Source organism: Mesoplodon densirostris, chromosome 14 (assembly GCF_025265405.1).
Source record: "Mesoplodon densirostris isolate mMesDen1 chromosome 14, mMesDen1 primary haplotype, whole genome shotgun sequence".
In the NCBI taxonomy this organism is placed as follows: Eukaryota; Metazoa; Chordata; class Mammalia; order Artiodactyla; family Ziphiidae; genus Mesoplodon; species Mesoplodon densirostris.
The window spans coordinates 31,241,843-31,261,698 of record NC_082674.1 but is presented as its reverse complement, the minus strand read 5'-3'; the positions used below and the strand labels follow the sequence as shown (position 1 = coordinate 31,261,698).

Below are 19,856 nucleotides of genomic sequence, written 5' to 3'. Positions count from 1 at the left end.
AGACTTACCGAGGTAAGACATCCCCACAACGTGTAGTCAACCAAGAGGTTCGGGGAAAGATGTTTGGAAAGAGAAAGGCCAGGATTTGAATAGTGGCGGGGAGGTCGGAGGGTCTCCTCACGTGGGGGCCGTGGAAAGAGAAATGTGAATAGGAGGGACAGAGGAGAAAAGCAGGCTTGAGCTAGAAGAACACAGCGGGGGTCTTGGTGCTGGGGCTCTGAAAAAGAGGCTTTTGAAGTTCTTTCTGTTTCTGTTAGAGCCTAAATTATTTTCTCTGCTTTATTTAAGACCCATTCATTCTGCAAACATTTATTGATTATTTGCTAGTGCCGAGCATAGTATTAGGGTGTTAGGGTAAAGGTAGAGATTCACAAAGGTAAGATGGCACGAGGTACTTGGAATTTAGTGAGAAGGAGAGTGTGGACACAGATGCCTGTCAGACAAGGCTGGAGGTGGTGAGTGCTATAAGGGAGATGCAACCTCCAGCTTGTCATGGAAGTAGGCAAATCATACATCAAAAGTCAAGAAAGGACTAAGGGCTCTGGAAGTTCATGGAAAGCAGAGGTGACTTCAGTCAGGAGGAGTTGGGGCTTCTAACAAAAAAAGGGCCTTAGAGAACAGGCAGAGATGGGGAGAGGGGAAGCAAAGAGACAGGATGCCAGGTAGGGGCACAGGGAAAATGGTATGATGGGGGAGGGGGGGGAGATGTATTCACCTATGGAATAGGAGCTTTGAAAAGGCACATAGGATGTGGTAGTTGGTCCCCTGTAGCATAGTAAATGGCATTAATACGGCAGAGGAAAAGCTCCTCAAATAGGAGTTGGTATCTTTTCTTCCCAACAAATGAAAGGCAAATGAAAAGTACAGGCAGCAAATGAAAAGTGCCTACCGTGCACAAAAACGCTTTTCTTTAGATCCCTTCAGACAGAAATTGTGGTCAAAGCCATTCATGTGGAACTCCTGCAGGTGTTTTCCAAGCTCCACTGGCTTCCTCAGGTCAAATGCAGTTCCCTGCACTGGAGCAACTTCTCCTGGTGGGAAGAGGCAGAAAAAAGAGTGACAAATGCCTAAGTAAAATCTGTATATCCTAAAGACCCACTGGTTCTACGCTCCCAGCCTTCATTTCAAGTTGTAAAGGAGGTAGCAATCCAGATCCTAAGAATAATAAATGACTGGAGCTCCTTAATTGTAAAATGTCACTGACTGCAAGATGCAGTAGCTATAACACTCAGAATCATCCAAGCGTAAAAAAAGTACAAAAGTCAAGGAAACGCATAATTTCCGTTAAGGAATAAGTTGGATAAAGGGTGATGGTTGTCCTAATCACTGAGTCAATCACCTTGTTGACATTTCTTGCTTTAATGCTGAAATATCCCAGGGCTCATAACTGAGCATTAATACCTGGTACTGGCTAACCAGATGCTAACAGTGTCCCTGAGATTAGTGATTTTTGAACCATTTGGGGCCATTATTAGCCAAAGTGACACTGGTAGCCACTCTTCCCCAATCACTTCCCTGATCAGTCAGTAGACTTGAAACGTAGAGGGAACTGTTAATAGCAACACTGGGACAAATGAGTTAACCGAGACAGTTGGGGGGAAACTAGGATGTATGGCCACTCTACTATTAGCTACTTTTAGAGTCACTCCTTTGTTTGTTTGTTTATTTATTTATTTAGGCTGCATTGGGTCTTCATTGCTGTATGCGGGCTTTCTTTAGTTGCGGCGAGCAGGGGCTACTCTTCGTTGCAATGTGCAGTCTTCTCATTGCGGTGGCCTCTCTTGTTGTGGAGCACAGGCTCTAGGCTCGCAGGTTTCAGTAGTTGTGGCACACGGGCTCAGTAGTTGTGGCTCACGGGCTCTAGAGCGCAGGCTCAGTAGTTGTGGCACACAGGCTTTGTTGCTCCGCAGCATGTGGGATCTTCCCGGACCAGGGCTCAAACCCATGCCCCCTGCATTGGCAAGTGGATTCTTAACCACTGCGCCACCAGGGAAGCCCAGAGTCAATCCTTTGAATGAAAGCTTTGTGTCTCTAGGAGTGCTTCTTGGAGGAGTTATAGTTGGCAAGCACCACCCCCTTCCTATGTGTAAGCCAGATTCCTCAACCTCTAATAAGTATATTTGTTCTTATCAAGGTGGGACATTCTGAAGCCTCTTTTCAATGATGTGGGTGGGTGACCAGTCCTGAGGGAGGACACTGCAGTGTGAAGACCCTCAACTCTTAAAGGGCAAAGCACAGAAAGAATCTGGATGGGAGCCCCATCTTGGTGGTTATTACACAACAAATGATGCCCAGTCAAGACTATCCCTTCGTGGTGTTACAGAACTCAAGGGTGTTGGGACCAGAAGGGTTCTCAGAGCTCATCTGGTCCAAACTGCTCATGTAACAGATGAGACTGAGATCCACACAACTTGATATAATCAAACAACAACTGTGATATTGATATACCATATTTCCTCAATTTAAGACACTCATTTTCTCATATATATTATAGGCTATAAAAAAAAAATATATATATATATATATATATATTATAATTCCGCTCGGCTTGCAGAATCTTAGTTCTCCCCACGGGATCGAACTTGGGCCCCGACAGTGAAAGCGCAGAGTCCACTGGACTGCCAGGGAATTCCCTCATTTTCATATTTTAAAATCTCTGAAATCACGTCATGTCATGGTTTAACTGGCAGGGTGTTTTTTTTCCTTCATGGAATGTAAAATCATGGTGAACTTTACAACTGATGGCATCTTAGAGTTGATAAAATATGTGAAAATAATTTGCCACATCTTCTGCTCTACTAAAACCACTGAACAAGAAATCAGGGCTTTGAGGAAGTTCCCTGGCGGTCCAGTGGTTAGGGCTCCGCACTATCATTGCCAAGGGCCTGGGTTTTGACCTCTGGTTGGGGAACTAAAATCCTGCAAGCCACGCGGTGCAGCCATAAAAACAAAAACAAAAAAACAGGGCTTTGTGGGCGAAAAAGAGGAATCAGCGTTATCTTGTGAGTAATTTCTCTGGAGATCCAAGGGAGAGAGCAAACTTCTCAGCAGACAGTCCTCTAGACATGTTTGCCAAAAGGCCATAACATGGGTTTTACATTCTTCTGAATATTGTGCCATTTTGCTTTATCACCTTTCATTCTCTTCCCAACTTTCAGATCTGTTCTTCCCTAGATGCTAGGCTGAGCCATCTGAAACAACGTACACAAATATTTTGAATTTAGCTCAGTTAAGAAAGCCCAGGGAATGTGCGGAAGAATTCCTCCTCATAGGCATGTTCCTGGAATATGACAGAGCCAGAGCAATGGGCTAGGAGCCTATTCACAGTCACTCTTCTGATCGATGAACACATTAAACACCTACTGTATGCCAGGCACTCTGCTGGGCAGAGCTGATACATAGATGAGACATGACCTGCCTTTTTAAGCTGCTTGCAGTCTGAAGGAGGGAGAGGACATATAAGCCTCTCATAACCACAGAGTGTGAAGAGTGCTCCCATAGGGGCACAGCTGTAAGAAAGAAGACAGGCAGTAAGACTGGGTTGGCTTAGATGTGGCGGACTGGGGAGATTTCATGGATAAAAGTTTATTAGTTGAGCTGAGACTTGAGGTGAGGTCATGGTAGGTTGAATGGGTGAAGAAGGTTGAAGAATAATCGATGTGGAGGAAACAGCTGAAGTACAAGGTGGTAGTGTGTCTGTGTGTGTGTGTGTGTGTGTGTGTATTGTAATAGTAGTAGCAGCAGCAGTAGTAGTAGCAGTTGTAGGGTAGAATGCCTCAGAGGAGGAAAGAGATTAAGTAAAGTTAGATGAAATCACTTCTCTGAGCCTGGGGTTTTTCATCAGTACAACAAATAAGCTGGACTAAATCACTGACTTTCACCCCCTACCCCATTCCTGCAGAATTTGTTATTTCAGAGGGAAGCTCAATAAATACAAGTGTGCACACACACACACATAAAATAAATATACATATACCGTTGACCCTTGAACAACATGGTTTTGAAATGCACGGGTCCACTTATACATGGAATTTTTTCAGTAATACATACTACAGTACTACACTGTCCTTTTTTTTTTAATTCTTAATTTTATTTTTTTTGGCTGCATTGCTGCACATGGGCTTTTGTCTAGTGTGGAGAGCGGGAGCTACTCTTCGTTGCAGTGCGCAGGCTTCTCATTGCGGTGGCTTCTCTTGTTGTGGCTCACGGGCTCTAGACGTGCAGACTCGGTAGTTGTGGCGCACAGGCTTAGTTGCTCCGTGGTATGTGGGATCTTCCTGGACCAGGGATCGAACCCGTGTCCCCTGCATTGGCAGGCAGATTCTTAACCACTGCGCCACCAGGGAAGTCCCTACACTGTCCTTGATTGGTTGAATCTGCAGATTTGGAGGGCCAACTGTAAAGTTATAGGTAGACTTTCGACTGCATGGAGGGTTAGTGCCCCAACCTCCGCACTGTTCAAGGGTCAACTGTATACAACATAAAAAACATATATATAAAAGCCAGAGTGAAGCCAGTACAAGCTCTGAGCAGCTCACCTAGAAAACCCTAGGAACAGATGACAGCAGAGGTGCACCCCATCCCACCCCCTAGAAGTATGACCCACTTAGGAGTGAGAAGCCCCTGGTCCTAGGATCTTCCCCAAATACAAAGAATCCCAGGTTCCTCTGCAGCAGGCCAGGCAATCTGGCCAGTCTTCCTTGAGGGGGAAAGAGGAAAGGGACTCTGTTTCAGAGCCCTACACAATGATACAGTTTGGTACATTTAAAAGTTTTTGTACTGTCCCAGAACTGAATCATATATTTTGAAGGTAAGTACAGACATTAGGTGTTTAACATACTCTTTCAGGGTGAGAGTTATTTTTCCTTTCATGCGGTCAGATGGATAATGTTTTAGGAACTTGGTTCCTGCTATTTTTAGAGGAAAGATATAGCATGCAAAGTGGGGCTGGAATCTTAGGAGGCTAAGAAAAATGAGGAACTTGTACCTTACCATTAAAAAATTAAATAGGAAAAAGAGAACTGACTTTTAGCCATTTAAAGCATTTGGTTCTGCTTCTTTGAGTTCCTAAATACTAAGAAACATGAATGTCCTGTCTTTGGGTGAAAAGAGGGTATCCTTTTCTTAACTCAGAACTTCTGCTCAGAACTGTAGTCTTTTTGGCACGTGAGGACTGGGGTCTTTGAGTTCACACAGAGCCACGAGGGTGCCTGGGTTCCAGAGCTCCTGAGGGAGACACGGAGGCCTGGCTAAGACCATCCTAGTGTCTGGTGTCCACTGTTCAACCAAGAGGATCCTTCTCTTACCAGAGTCAGCTTTAGGAAAAGTTAAGTGGTATTCTTTTTGAAACACCTTTAAAAGCATCTATTTCCTTTGTCTTGGTTCTACTTTTCCAAAAAAGAATTCTTGAGTAGGTAATATTTACACATGTAATCGATTTAAAAGATATCAAATGTAAAAGTTACAAAGTCGTACTCTACAGTGAAAAGAATTTCTCTCATCTTTGTTCCCTACAGATCCAGTTTGCTTCAGCAGAAGCAACCATTGTCACTTGTTTCTCATGCACCTTCCAGAGATACTACAAGGATATCCAAGCATTTAAGTGCCCGTCCATGCACATCCACAAACTCACAGCCTGTTTCCACCTTGATCTTTTCACTCAGTTTATCTTGGAGGTTGTTGCTAAATTTATTCCTAGGTATTTCATTAGACAACTCCATAAGCACTCATACTTTTCTCTATTATTTCTATGATAATCTATTTAAAATTTCTTTTTGAGGTCACAATTGCAAATTTATGTATTTTCCTAGAAAATTATCCATTTCATCTATATTACTCTCATGTTTATTTGCAAAGAGTTGAGGAAAGAAATAATTTATGATCCTTTCAGTTTCATCTGTCTGTGGTTATTTGCCTATGCTCATATCTAATTCTGTGGACTGAATAGATTAGCTAATGCTATATCTATCTTATTGTGGGGGGGGGTTTCCCTCCAATGAAGCAGCTCTTGGATTTATGAGTACTACCTTTTCTGATTCTTTTCAAAATTATAATTTCTTTTACTTTTGTTAATTTTTCTTTTGTTCTCTTGGGTTTATTTTATTATTCTTTTTCAAATATCTGCATTAGATGCCTAATTCATTTAATTTCACAATTTTTGATTCATATAAGTAGTGCTAAAATTTTCTGAGTATTACTTTAACTATATCACATGTAGGAGTTTCCATTATAGATAATTGTAATATAATATTTGCTTACTATATATTCCTATATATTATGTATATATTTCCATTATACATAAATAATTATATTATTTATTTTCTAAATATCCTTAGTTTTGGGGTTTGACTTCCCTTTTGATCCAAGAATTATTAAGAGAGAGTTAAAACATTTCTAGGTCAATATTGGCTGTGTTGTATTTTGTGAAACTGCCTGAGGTTTTCTTCATGGTCTTAGATATGGTCATTTTTTGGTGAACTTCCATTGTGAATTGCATCCGTTGTGAATTTCATCCTTTAGAAAACAGAATGTTTTCTGTCCTGAAATCAGCCTTTTCTGATGTTCAGATTGAGACCCCCTGCTACTTTGGCTTTCACTTGCTTGGTTTGCTTTTGAATTCTTGTATTTTCAACCTTTCTGAGTCACTTGGTTTGTACACAGCATTCTGCTGGGTTTTGCTTTGTGATTTAATCTGAGAGACTGTTTAATAGGGGCGTTTTATGGCATTAAGATGACACGTATATTCTAATTGTTCTTAGTTTGTCATTATATTTTATGGTATGCTTTCTGTGTTTATGAATTCTAGTTGCTTTTAAAAAAAATCTTTTACAATATGGTCTGTGTTTGTGTGTATGTTCCTGATAATTTAGAAAGTTTGTGTTTTTGTTTTAGTGGTTACATCTATATACAAGTCACTTCAATATAATGTACTTAATTCTCTGTTTCTTAGAATCTTCTGAACGTCTTCCTCCCCTTTTCTCCTCTTTGCTCCCAGTTGGGTTTCTGACACATTCTAATGTGATTCTAATAAAGGCACTTTTGTTTCCCAGTAGATGGTGCTAGAGACACAATATAAAGAGCTTGCTTTATAAACATACACCATGTCTGAGTTCAGTCAGTCCTCTCAACCCTGAGCAGTTCTGGAGGATGGCTGAACTTTTTGGATCTCGAAGGCCAAATCCTGGATGATAGTGACCCACCAGGGCGCTACTGTCCTGTGAAGTCTGGGTGACCAACTATCTCCCACACTGACTTTAAAAAAGACAACAGTGTTTCCTTATGAAACAATTAGACTGGGAAAAAGAAGCAGCTGTTAACATGGGCTCAAGAAGATTTTAATCTTACCAACCCATTCCCAGTGGTAATTTATGTTATGCTTTCTTCCCTAACTTTAAATGGTGCTCACAATATTTAGTTCTTTCTTAAAGCCATATTTGACTCAAAACCGAACCCTTAAAATAGTCCCAATGTGATTGCCCGGATCAGTCAATCAATTACTTACTTTTCTTGACTTTAAAGAAATAAGAAAGTCATGGAATTTTCATGAAGGAAGGACCCAGGGCATATTTCATGTCTATTAGCCTGATATTGAGCAATCTATGATATTGAGCAATCAATGTTTACTTTAGCTTTTCTCTCTGTAAAACAAAGCTGCTTTTATTTGCCACCCCATACATTACATGGAAATATTTGATAAATGATATGTTTGAACATTTTCAGGAGGATGGCATAAATAAAAGGGCTAAATTTCAGGAAATACATATATAACACAAAGCAGAGCTTAGAGAGGGTAAGACTTCAAGAACGGCAGAGAAGCACTGACCTAAAATTTAAACACTTGGGATAATTGTAAAAAGAGATTTTTGCTGAATGAGAAGAAAAAGAGAAGGTTCCAATCTGTCTTTTCCAGCCTCATGCCCTGACACACTCCCTCATGCACTTACTGGTCAGGCATATGGGAAACTTAGAATTTGTCTCCCAGATTCACTATGTCTTTGGACCCTTTCTTGTAACTGGAATGACATTTCTGGGCTCCCCTACCCCACTCCAGCAAAGCCCACCAGGTCATTTAAGAATGCTTATTCTCGGGCTTCCCTGGTGGCGCAGTGGATGGGAATCTGCCTGCCAATGCAGGGGACACAGGTTCGATCCCTGGTCCGGGAAGATCCCACATGCTGCAGAGCAACTAAGCCTGTGTGCCACAACTACTGAGCCTGTGCTCTAGAGCCCGAGAGCCACAACTGCTGAGGCCCGCGCACCTAGAGCCCGTGCTCCACAACAAGAGAAGCCACTGCAATGAGAAGCCCGCACACCGCAACGAAGAGTAGTCCCCACTCGCTGCAACTGGAGAAAGCCTGCGCGTATCAACGAAGACCCAACACAGCCAAAATTAAAGAAAGAAAGAAAGAAAGAGAAAGAAAGAAAGAAAGAATGCTTATTCTCTAATGCTATTTCCTCTGTGAGGGACTGTATCCTCCACAGCTAGAACTAATCCCGTTTTCTACTTTGTTCATCCCACTTTGCACATACTTTCCCCAAGACATTCATCCCATTGAGGCATAGCTATAAGATTATATCAAGCTTTATATCCATAAGGAATGTGAGCCCCTAGAGGGCAGGGATTGTGTCCTACTGATTTTTGACCCTCTGAGCATTAAACAGAGCCTTTACTTGACTGAAAACCTGATGAATGAGTGAAGTAAAGGGGAAAAAAAGAGGGCAACTGTGAATGTTGTAGCATCCTGTGACAAAGTCAGAATGAAAGATCTAGAAAGGACCTTAGGAATTATCTCACCTAGTACCCTCGCTTTGCAGATGAGGTTGGAACCCAGACGGCTAAAGGGACTTGCCCAAGGTCCCTGCATTGTGTCACAGCCTCCAGGCCCCCACTCAGGCACTCTCCACCTCACCCTGGAGTGACTTGGGTACAGCCCCTCCCACCCCCAGCCCTCAAGTACTCTTGATTTTTCTAAGACTTTGGAGAATGAATGTGCAGTTCTTTCAATTTCGGTTTATGCATATGTGCATATGTGAGTTTGTGCTTTGGTGCTAAGAATAGAAGGAGATGTCAAAATAGCTGTCTCAGCAACGCTGAGTGTACAGAAAATGAAGCCGAAATGGAAAGGGTGCCTTCAGAGAGGATGTCACATCACCAGACTTTGGTTTTGAAGCCACCAGAAAGCTGTGGTGTCAGCAGAGAGAAGCCGTCTTCAGCTGAGGATTTCTTATTGTCCTGAATAAGGTTGGCTGGGTGTGTGTTTAGGTCTGAGCAGCAATGCCTGGCAGATGGTGGGCTCTGACCCAAAGGTGTGGGGTTACAGCTCTGGGGGAGTGGCCTGAGGCAGTACTTCTGCTTCCCCATTTCAGGGAAAGTCTGAGCGCAGGCCCCACTAAGGACCCACCTGAGGTTACTGTCATGAATTTTGAATGAGACCAGTAGCTGTATGGCGGCAGCTGTAGAGGGTATGGGGGGGGGGTAGGATTAGTCAGGGTTGGGCTTTGTTAGGAGAATACAAAGAAAAAGGAGAGGGCAAGGGACTGGAGAGCATATGAAAAGGGGTGATTCTAATGATGGACTTTTGATCTTAGTAGGGGAGGAGGTGAACAGTGAAAGGGTGGTAGGATCAAGTGACTATAGGTTCTTGTGGCATTGAAGAATTATTGAAGCTGAAACAGACATCTTAAATAGTGATCATAAAAGGCTGCAATAAGAGGTAGTGATAAAGTCAAGGGTATGACTCAAAGATCATAGGAGTGATTAGCTGAAAACCTTGGAGGATGAGATCATTGGGAGAGGACATCAAGAAGCTAAAAGGTCAGGGTATCATCAATATGGAGAATGAAATAATGTAGAATTATGATAAGAGTAATGTTGGAGTGACAGTGAGCCAGGAATACGGTCAAGTCTACAGAGGACCTCAACAAAGAGAGCTCACATGAGTGTCAGCCTGGCAACTACAGCTGACTCATTCTTGCAAGAAGATGATGTCGACCTGAGCAGTGGAAACAGGACTCTAACATTCCAGATGCCTGTCACAAGGCCTTAAATCTTCCTCTAGCTCCTCATTCCTGACAGTTATAATTACCTGCCCTCTGGAAGTACAGGAAAAACTCACTGCCTTCATGAAATCCATCTGCTTTGATCCGTATCTCTTATCTCACATGAAGGAGTCTTACAGGTGCTCGACCTTTTCCCCATGACTGCTTGTGGCATACTGCATTTTTCAAAGATGGCCACACCAGGATATATTCATCCCACAGGCTCTACTTACAATGTGATGGTGACACTCCTTCAGTGAGAGGTGAAGTCTTTTTTCCCTCCCTTAAGCCTGGATGGACCTTTGTAACTGCCTCAACCAATAGAATGTGGTACAAGTGATGCTATGTGATTTCTGAGGCCAGGTTATAAATACAAAGTGGCTTTGGCCTGGCCCTCTCTGCCTCAGGACATTTGCTCTTGGTTCTGGCCGCCATGTTGTAAGGAAGCTCAAGTCACATCGAAAGGCCATGCGTGGGGTTTTCTGGCTGACAGCATCCAACCAATAGCCAGCATCAACTGCCAGACATGCAAGTGAATGAGCCTTCTGATGATTCCAGCCCCTGCTCTAACCTTCCAACAGAGGCCCTAGACATCATACATAGAGACAAGATATGCCCTGTCTAAATTCCTGACCACAGAAGCAGTTAAGAGATAATAAAGTGGGAGTAACTTATCACATATCAATAGATAACTAGTATACTGCCTTGGGATGTTTTCGCCTCCTGGCGCTTGATTTGACAAGACAGGAAGTGACAAATTTTGACAAAAGTCCCTTTAGATGATTCTACCTTAAGAACACTAATCCTTGCAATTACTTTTGGATGGGGGAAAAACAAATATAAATTTGCTAGTTCACCCAGTTTTGAGTAGCTTTTATGCACCAGGCATTAAACTGACCCCAGGGAACTTAGAATCTGATGAAAGAGACAGACAAAAAAATAAAAATTTACAGGTGAGTATGACAAATGCAACGAGAATGGCATTCAAAGGGCTCTGATGGAGCAGGGAGCAGCAGCATCTATTGCAGCCAGGAGGGTCAGGAAAGGTTTTCCGGAGGTGGTGGCAGGAGGCTAACCTTGAAAGGTAAGTCAGGATTGGCTAACGGGACAAGGCGAGGACTGCTGTCACCCGTGAACGACAAGAGTGGTCATGTGACTATCACTCTGGCAACTACAGCTGCCTCACTCTTGCAAGAAGATGATGTCGACCTGATTATTGGAACCAAGATTCTCTAACCTTCCTGATCTCTGTCACAAGGCATTAAATCTGTCACAGGAATGGACTCTTGTTGTCCATATTTGGGGTGAAGGCAAGACAGTTATATTACACTTGTCCTATGGGCTCCTAGCTCTGACTTGATTTTTTGGGCAAAAGACTTAAGAAACAGAGTAGAAGGTAAATTAGTCCTTATGAACTCCTGATCAAACACTGACTACTGAAATGGTTTTCTGTGTAACATCTGGACATGAACACTCTTCTCAGTATCTGACTGAGAAAATTCACCCGGGGTGAATTTTAATTCAATGCTTTTAATTTCGCATCATCTGAAATAGCTCTTTTCCCTACCTGGTGGCCCTAGTGCCTGACTCTCTGAGAAGATGAACAGATGGTCACTGCAAGAGTCACTGAATCTTCATATTTATTCATTTTTTAGCCCCTTCTTTCCTGGCAGGTCCCCCTTCTAGCTCATCTTCACACAACCCAATAACACAAGTACAGTGTTATTGGAAGAAAACCAGAGTCCCTCCAGACAGTCCTCAGCACCGGTAACTACTGTTTATAATTACAATTAAAAATCACTTTGAGAAAAGAGAAAAGAAAGCAAAAGAAAATCTGGCACAGACTTTGTAGAAAAGTTTGGTGGAGGGAAGAAATTTTCTCCAATAATTTTTTCTCCCTTAAAAAAGAAACGTTTCTGGGACTTCCCTGGTGGCACAGTGGTTAAGAGTCCGCCTGCCAATGCAGGGGACACGGGTTCGAGCCCTGGTCTGGGAAGATCCCACATGCCGCAGGAACAACAAAGCCCAAGTGCCACAACTAACCACTGAAGCCCACATGCCTAGAGCCCGTGCTCCGCAACGAGAGGCCCCCGCAATGAGAAGCCTGCGCACCGCAATGAAGAGAAGAGTAGCCCCTGCTCGCCACAACTAGAGAAAGCCCATGCACAGCAATGAAGACCCAACACAGCCATAAAAAATTAATTAATTAATTATTTAAAAAACAAATGTTTTTTAAAAATATTAAGTATGTTATTTGAAAATTATTTTCTATGATTTGTCCTATATGTTGATTACGAATCTATGTAAGATGTCTTAGGATTTCAACAGACTTGCTAACTGACCTTGGATTCAATTTCCCCACTTATAAAATGGAGCTAATATTGGTATCTACCTAATACAGATACTGTGATGTTTAATTGAGAGAATGCTATGAAGGAGGTCGTATCTCTAGACCAGCACCTGGCACATAGTTAGTGCTCACTCTGTTACACACACACACACACACACACACACACACACAAACAAACACTCCAGAAATACAGAGAACAGAGAAAACAATTATTCATTATAGTTTAAGTCATTAATACTAAAGGAAAGTGCATTCCTGCCTCCAGGGGGCATTGACATTTTCATTACAAAGGATTTTTTAAATTTTGTTTTTATTTTTTGAAACTTTCTCTTAGTGATTTTAAAATCTAGAGCAATGGTTTTTAAAGTATTTTCTGAATCATGGACTCCTTTGAGAAGGTTATAAAAGTTATGGGCTCTCTCTCCAAGAAAATGCACACACGCACGCACACACACACAATGTTCCCAGAACCTCTGAAGTCCAGTGATGTGTGCCTGGTTAAGAATCTCTGATCTATAGACTGGTAAGTATTTTCTGCCTATACCACTACTTGTCACAAAACAAGTTGCCCTCTCATGACCTGATACTGAAATGCACATTTGGAATGTTGCAGTCACATAACCTGAGGTGTCTGGGCAAGAAATGCCGACTGGGAGTTTCCTGGCAGATTCCTCCTATAGCAATGTGGCAAAGGCTTTGCATAATACATCAGGGCCTCCTTCTGGACGGTTTATGATTCCTCCATATTCTTCCAGCATGGACAACAAACTAACATGTGAAAGGACACAGAAGCTTGTCTTAGTCTGAGCAATTCAACGGCTCAAAGAAACCGCAGGAAAATGAAGTATCAGAGAAAGTGGAAATTGCCCCAATGACAGCTCAGAAAATGCAGCTGATTAGGCAAACTGTTCCCTGGTTGCAGGACATATCAGCAGTCATCATCACCAATTACTGTTATCAGCTTCAGGAGCATACTGCTCACTTGGGGGGCAGTTAAACTCAATAGACATTAGAATGGATTTTAGGGTCAGGCAGGCCTGGATTTAAATCCTGACTTTCTTTGCTGTAAAAAATTGTGGAGGTCATTGGGCTTCTCTGAATCTTGACTTCCTCATCTATAAAATGGGGATAACAAGAGTGTCTACTCATAGGATTATGGAAATTAAGTGAGATAAGGCATGCAAAGTGCTCCTACCCAGCACATAGGAAGTACTTAGTAATACAGCTGTATTATGGACAATAGCTGAGGGCAATAACAGCATAGACTTTGGAGTTGGGGAGACTGGCTCCAAATCTTGACTCTACCAGTGACTTACCCGTTTAACTTTGTGCAGGTTACCTGACCTCTCCAAATGCCCGTTTCTTCAAATGAGGCTTAACTGAAGCGTAACGCCTATTTCAAAGGGTAGTTCAATGAGCTAATGCATGTATATGCTTAGCTCAGTGTCTGGTACATATTAAACACTCAGTAAATGGTGGCAATGATGATAATGATGATGGTCACAATAATAGTTAATACTTACAAAGCTCTTAACTAAATGCCAGGAAGTGTTCTAAGCACTTTACACGTATTATCTCATTTAATCTTCACAACTAATGAGGTAGGTCCAGTTACCATCTACACTCTCCACTCTACACATGAGGCCCGCAGAGGTAGAATAAGTTGTCCAAAATCACAGAGCTGGTGAGGATTTAAACCTAAGCAGTCAGGATTTGAGTCCGTGCCCTTAACTACTGTGTTTTCCTGATGATGATGTGTCAGAATCAGCCCTTTTAAACAGCCATTCAAGGTCATACCAAGGATCCACTTCACTAAGGTCAGAGGTGCTTCCCACTTCTCTGGCCAGGACTCGCTTGCCTGCCCCCATCAGTTTTCATGGCACCCTGGGGGGACCCACTGCCCAGAAGCAGTGCATTGCTGGGGCCGGATGTTGATCTATGAGAACCAAGACCTCCTTCCCAAATCCCCCTGGATCCACTGGACTCGGTCTGCCAATGGCTGTTAACTGCTCTCGTGTGAGACGGGCAGCCCTTCTGCCAGTGTTCGGGGTTTGCTTGATGATTTCAAAAGGGGAACCTGTTGGGGCAGAGGAATTTTCCCACATGCTGCTTCAGAGCAGCTCAAGCAGACTCCAGCGACAGTGGAGGCTCATAGGAGACCCCTGGCCTCCACTCTTCCCTGGGAGTCACAAGGCTCCCACAGTGACGGTTCACAGGAAGCCAAGAAGAGCAGCAGGGACAGGTCGGCTGATATCCTGACACCATGAAAAAGATAGTAGTTGAACCCAGATAGCCAAATTATGTTAATGGCCTAGGGTCAGAGAACAGAACCAGTAAGGGAGAGAGGGGAGAAATCAGTCCAGCCTTTCTGGTCAGTTGACACAGTGGCAGTGTCAAGAAATGGCTTTACGTGGAAAATTCAGCCCCTCTGATCTCCATCAGTGCTCCCACTTCTCACAAGTCACCCCAAACCAACATACCACCACCTAAGTTTCGAGGCATACCCCGGACACCCTTATACTGAGACTGCCGCCCCAAGCCCTCCGACACAGAAATGGTGGTCCCATCACAGCTGCTCAGCCTCCTCTGGTTTAGTCTGGACACGGAAGCTGTGTGTTTGTACTAGTGGAGCTGGAGGGCAGGCGGCCTGGAAAGGTGGGGCCGGCCTCCCCGCTCTCACTAACGTGCAGGACGTGGCCGTTGTCCTCCCTGGGAATGTGTGCGCTGCAGACCCGGAGTTCTATTTGCTCCTCGCATCTGGCGCTGCCCACAAGAACAACTTTGCACGCTACAAATTTAGGAGCAGTTCTCTGTCCTGGGAAGAATTCTGGAATGGAGACGGAAAAGGAAGGAGGAAGCCTGCTCCCCAGGAACCAAACACAGATGCATTCAAATACAAACCATTCCTGGCCACCCCCTAGGCTTCTCAGACTGGGTCACAAGGCTGGTGGCTCACGGAGCTTGGGGAGATGAAGCATCCGGGCTTCAGTGAGCAGGCTCTGCAGGGAGTGATCAAATGGCCTCTGATCTGTGGTTAATCTAGATGAAGATACAGAAGGTATTCTCCTCAGACTATGAGAGCATGAAGCTGGGAGGCAGATACGCTTGGGATAACAGAATCAGGAATCCAAAAGAAAGTATAAAGCAGGGGTAAAGCACTGGTTACAAGATGAAACTTATGGATAACAGGAACAGATAGGGTCCTGCACCTGTGTCTGAAAAAAAACCCAAAAAACCCCAAACCAAAGGATACCAGCTAGGTTTAGATTGTAACCCTAACCCCAGGTACAAGACAATCTTCTGAGGTTCTATTTCCTTACTTGTGAAATTGGGACACTATAGCCCCTCCCTCCTTAAGTTGTCATGAAGATTAAGGACAGTTGATACAGGGGAAGTACCCAGCACAGTGATGTGATGGCTCTCCGTACACTGCTTCACACACAGGCGGTCTGGTTCCAGAGCCTTTGTTCTTAACCGTCATGTTACATTTACTCTCATAAATGTTAACTCTAGTTTCTACAATTATTACCGACTAGGGAGAGATGTAGCTGAGCCACAGCTTGTATGAAAATGACTTTAAGGATGTGGTTGGCAGTAAGTTCGATGGAAGTCACATAAAGACTGTAATGAGGTGTTGACAGCTCTTGGTTACTGTCTGCAGCACAGGCATCACAGGATGACCTGAGGATGTTCTGCCTCAAGAAGAAATGACTTGGGGGCGACATGACAGCTGCCTTCTAAGGTCATAAGCCTGCTCTTTAGGGACCTGAGGCCCAGAACTAAGCCAAGTGGGGGTTGGCTCTAGGTAGATGAATTTCAGCTCAATATCAGGAAGGCCTTTCCTACGTGCTGGCCCAGGATGGGCAGTGAGCATCCCGTCCAGAAGGCAGCTGAGTGTCGGCAAAGCCCATGGTTCTGAGATTCAAATACTCGACTGGTGGGTAGTGGTTGGAAAAGATAAGGTCCTTTCCAACTGTGACATTTCAGGACTATAGGTCCAATGGCCCATGTGACAAACACAGCGAAGCAAGTTGTTCCCTTCGGGGGCACACTGTGATATTTGGTTAATTCTCTCTCTTTTTTAAATAAAAATTTTGGCTTGTCTTACCTAAGGAAGCCATTGGCTGAGAGCAGCTCTTTGCAGAATGAGCTGTAAAGAATGGCTTTTGATAAGAGAGGCTGAGTCAGAGCGTGAAGTGTTGGAGCGGAAAGGGGAATAAAGGTAGCTAAGGGGCAGCAGGAGGACCCAGGGCTGTTGGGGAGAGGAGCAAATGGGCAGAAATAGGTGTCAAAGCTGGGGAAGCAACAGAAGTTACTAGAGGTTACACAGAGCTCTTTAGAGCCTTTTCAATAGCTGCTCAAAGCACGGACAGGACCATCAGTACAGGCATCACCTGGTGCCTGTTAGAAACAGGCTCCACCCCACACCGAGTCAGAATCTGCTCATCAACAAGTCCCCCAGGTGACTTGTGTGCACTTTAAAGGTGAAAGGCAGTGATGTGGAGACCATCTAAGGGAGACCTAGGCTCAAGTGTGCTGTACTTTCATCTCAAAAAAAAAAAAAAGGAGGGGCAGGGGGAGGTGAGGAATGCTGGGGCACGAGGAAGAGTCTGGTCTCTATAGGGACGGCCCAGCTATGCTTCCAGCCCAGCTGTTCCAATTATGTCTGTTTCTTCAGGTTCAGAACATTCAGTCAAATTTGCATAAGGAAACCAGCGGTAATGGGGCTCGTGGGCACAGGTACTCATCTGACACCTAATTAAGCCATCTTGGTAAATCATCTCTAGAATGCCTGTTATTATTTTAGGAAACAACATAAAGAGAATGATAATTAAAAGTAACACCCTGGGTGGGAATTTTGACTTCATTCCAGTGGTTGGCAAGTTAAGTACCTTGGGATTTTTTTTTAAGGTAACATTTCTATAAATTTTCATAGATCACACGACCTCAAAGCTTGCCTCTGCCGCAGTTTTTTCCCTTTCCTCTGCCGATGCTTCAATTTTGTGGCTTTATTCTACTGCTGGTTTTTATGTATTTATTTATTTTTTCCCACTGAGCACTTTTTGGTTTTGCCTTGCAGTGGGGGAGGGCGTTACCTCTGGATATTACATGCCATCGGAAGCATAAAATGCTAAACACTGTTGCATGATGTTTTCAGGTGAGAAGACAATTTTACATTTCACAGTTGGGCCCACGTGAGGCATTTTCATGCGGGGAATTTTTCCATTCTAGACTCTCATCAAGATGGTATCTGGGGATTTGCCACCAGTGTAAAATTCACCCAACTGTCTGCAGCCTCCTAGCCTTCCCGCTAGACCTGGCCTCCTCCTGAGTGCCGCCACATTCCCCTGGACTTCCAGGTGTGCACGAGGGCCCTCCCATCCTTTGTTACCTTCCCCGGGCCCACTGTCTGTGACCTGAGCCACTTGGTTAGTAACACCCTTACTGACCTGCTTTACACCCTGTCCTCTCCTCCTGCCCCTCCTTCCAGATAAAACCCAACTAGGGATCATCCCACAATCCACCTTCTCTGCTTCTGACTCCAGCTGCTGAGTGAGAGAAGCACTTGCTGGGGTGGTATTTGTAAAATGCCAGTCTTGCTAGGTCAATCCCCCTGACTTAAAATCCTTCCAAGTCTTACATGATTTAAAGATAAAATCCTATCTCCTTACTATGGCCCAGAATGCCCATGAAGACTACACTCAGCTACAAGGCTGGGACCAGGATGAGGCAATCTAGGACCCAGGGTGCAAAATTTAAGGAGACACTCGCTCTCAGGTGCTGACCCTGCGCCTGCATGACCCTGAAAGCGAGTGCTGCCTTACATTTTGCACGCTAGGTGCTGCACCTCTCTTGCCTCACCCTAGCCTCCACCCTGCCAAACTGTCTCTGTAGCTTTTGACTTAACAGCCTACCCTCACACCCACATTCCGTGCTTATTAGTACTCTTACTCTCCTTGTTGCTAGATCCTCGCAGACACCAAGAAGCTTCTCGAAGCTCAGGGTGATATCGAGAAGGCCTCTTCCTGCCCTTGCCTCCATGCTCCCTTTGTCCCACAGGCATCACCTCTACCACTGCCCTGACTACATTAGATTCTTCACTCCCTGTGCGCCTCTAAAGGGCACAGGTGGTGTTTCTACGGCCAGTGCCCCAGGGAGCATGTAGCAATCACTAGGTGTTCCACAAATGTTAGCTGAACTGAACGCAAGTCTGCTCTGAGAACTTGCTTGAGTTAGCCTCAGGCCCATGGCACAAAGCCCACAGTTACCCCCCATCCCTTTCAGAATGGGGTGACCTCTAAGGATTGTTATGCACCAGGTATGAACTAGAGCCAGGCCCCTGTCCAGACCTAGGGTTGGGGAGGGGAGTTGGTAAGACATAAGCTCTTAAAGGGTGGTAGTCAGAGTTCTAGCAAATAACTCCCCTTCTGACAAATTTACTTGCTGTTACTCTGAACTTTTCATAGGAATTATGCAATGTCTGGCCAAGTGCTAATTTCTGAGCCTTCTTCCTGCCAAATTTTCACCGTGCTGGCTCATGTTTGCCAATCTCGTAGCAGTGATATTTTCTAGTTGGGAACACGAGTAGCTTTGCGAGTATTCTGGAGTCTCATAAAGCTGTTCTTGGGGCCGTTTTATAAGGTGGGATTCGGTAACGCATCCCCTTGGAGGGTATCATTGCTACCAGGAGAGTTCCTTGGAGTTTCTGTATTGAACTTTCTTAGACACTGTCTAGGAGGGACCTGTCATAGAAGAAACAGCTCTAGGGTAAATAACAGTCTATGAGATCCAATATCACCAGTTTTACTCCTTTAGTGTCATTCAAGTATTTTCTTAACTGTAGCCTTATTTCTTTGAGGACAGGACCTGTGCTATGTACGTGGCTGTATGTTCTCCATGCTGCCTGGGTGTACCTATTTTGCTCAGCATTGCTTCCCCAGGGCTGCACAGTACCTGGTGCATAGTAGGCACTTGTTCTCAGCAGGTGATGGAGCATGGGAGAAGAAACTTGGGGGATAGTCTTGGACCTGGAGGGTCTAGTCTCCAGAACTGCAGAGCTGAGGGTAACAAACACAACACCATGCTCTGGCTATCCACTTACAGCGAGGCCCCAGCATGTCTGCCTGGTCCCACACTCCACAGACTGGTGACCAGGCCTGGAATCCTGACTGTACAAGGGCTGGTGAGTATTGGAAGACAATTTCATTCATCTGCTCAAGCAGAAACAAACTCTGACCATCCAACCCAGAGTGTTGGCTGCTGTAGCTCCTCTGGGTAGGACCTTGGGGAAGTTGCTCTTCTTCCTGGTGTGCCATCTTCCTCCTCTAGCTAGCCTTCTAGCTCCCTTTAGGGAATTTAATGGTGATGAATTAAAAAAAATTTTTATTTTTAAACCACCCTGAAGATTACAAAGAGGGAAATACACCATTGCTAGTCTCAAAAAAGATGACTATCTTGCAAATGATGC

The 19,856-nt window shown here is 44.2% G+C and overlaps 1 protein-coding gene across 2 annotated transcripts in view; it reads right to left on the bottom strand.

The window, feature by feature from the left end:
• Window positions 1-19,856, bottom strand: part of GALM (galactose mutarotase) — a 97,887-nt gene that overhangs the window by 2,525 nt on the left and 75,506 nt on the right. For both annotated transcript variants that reach the window (XM_060116885.1, XM_060116884.1), the window contains exon 5: window positions 890-1,031. In XM_060116885.1, coding sequence (XP_059972868.1) covers window positions 890-1,031 — 142 coding nt within the window. The remainder of the gene's footprint in view (window positions 1-889; window positions 1,032-19,856) is intronic.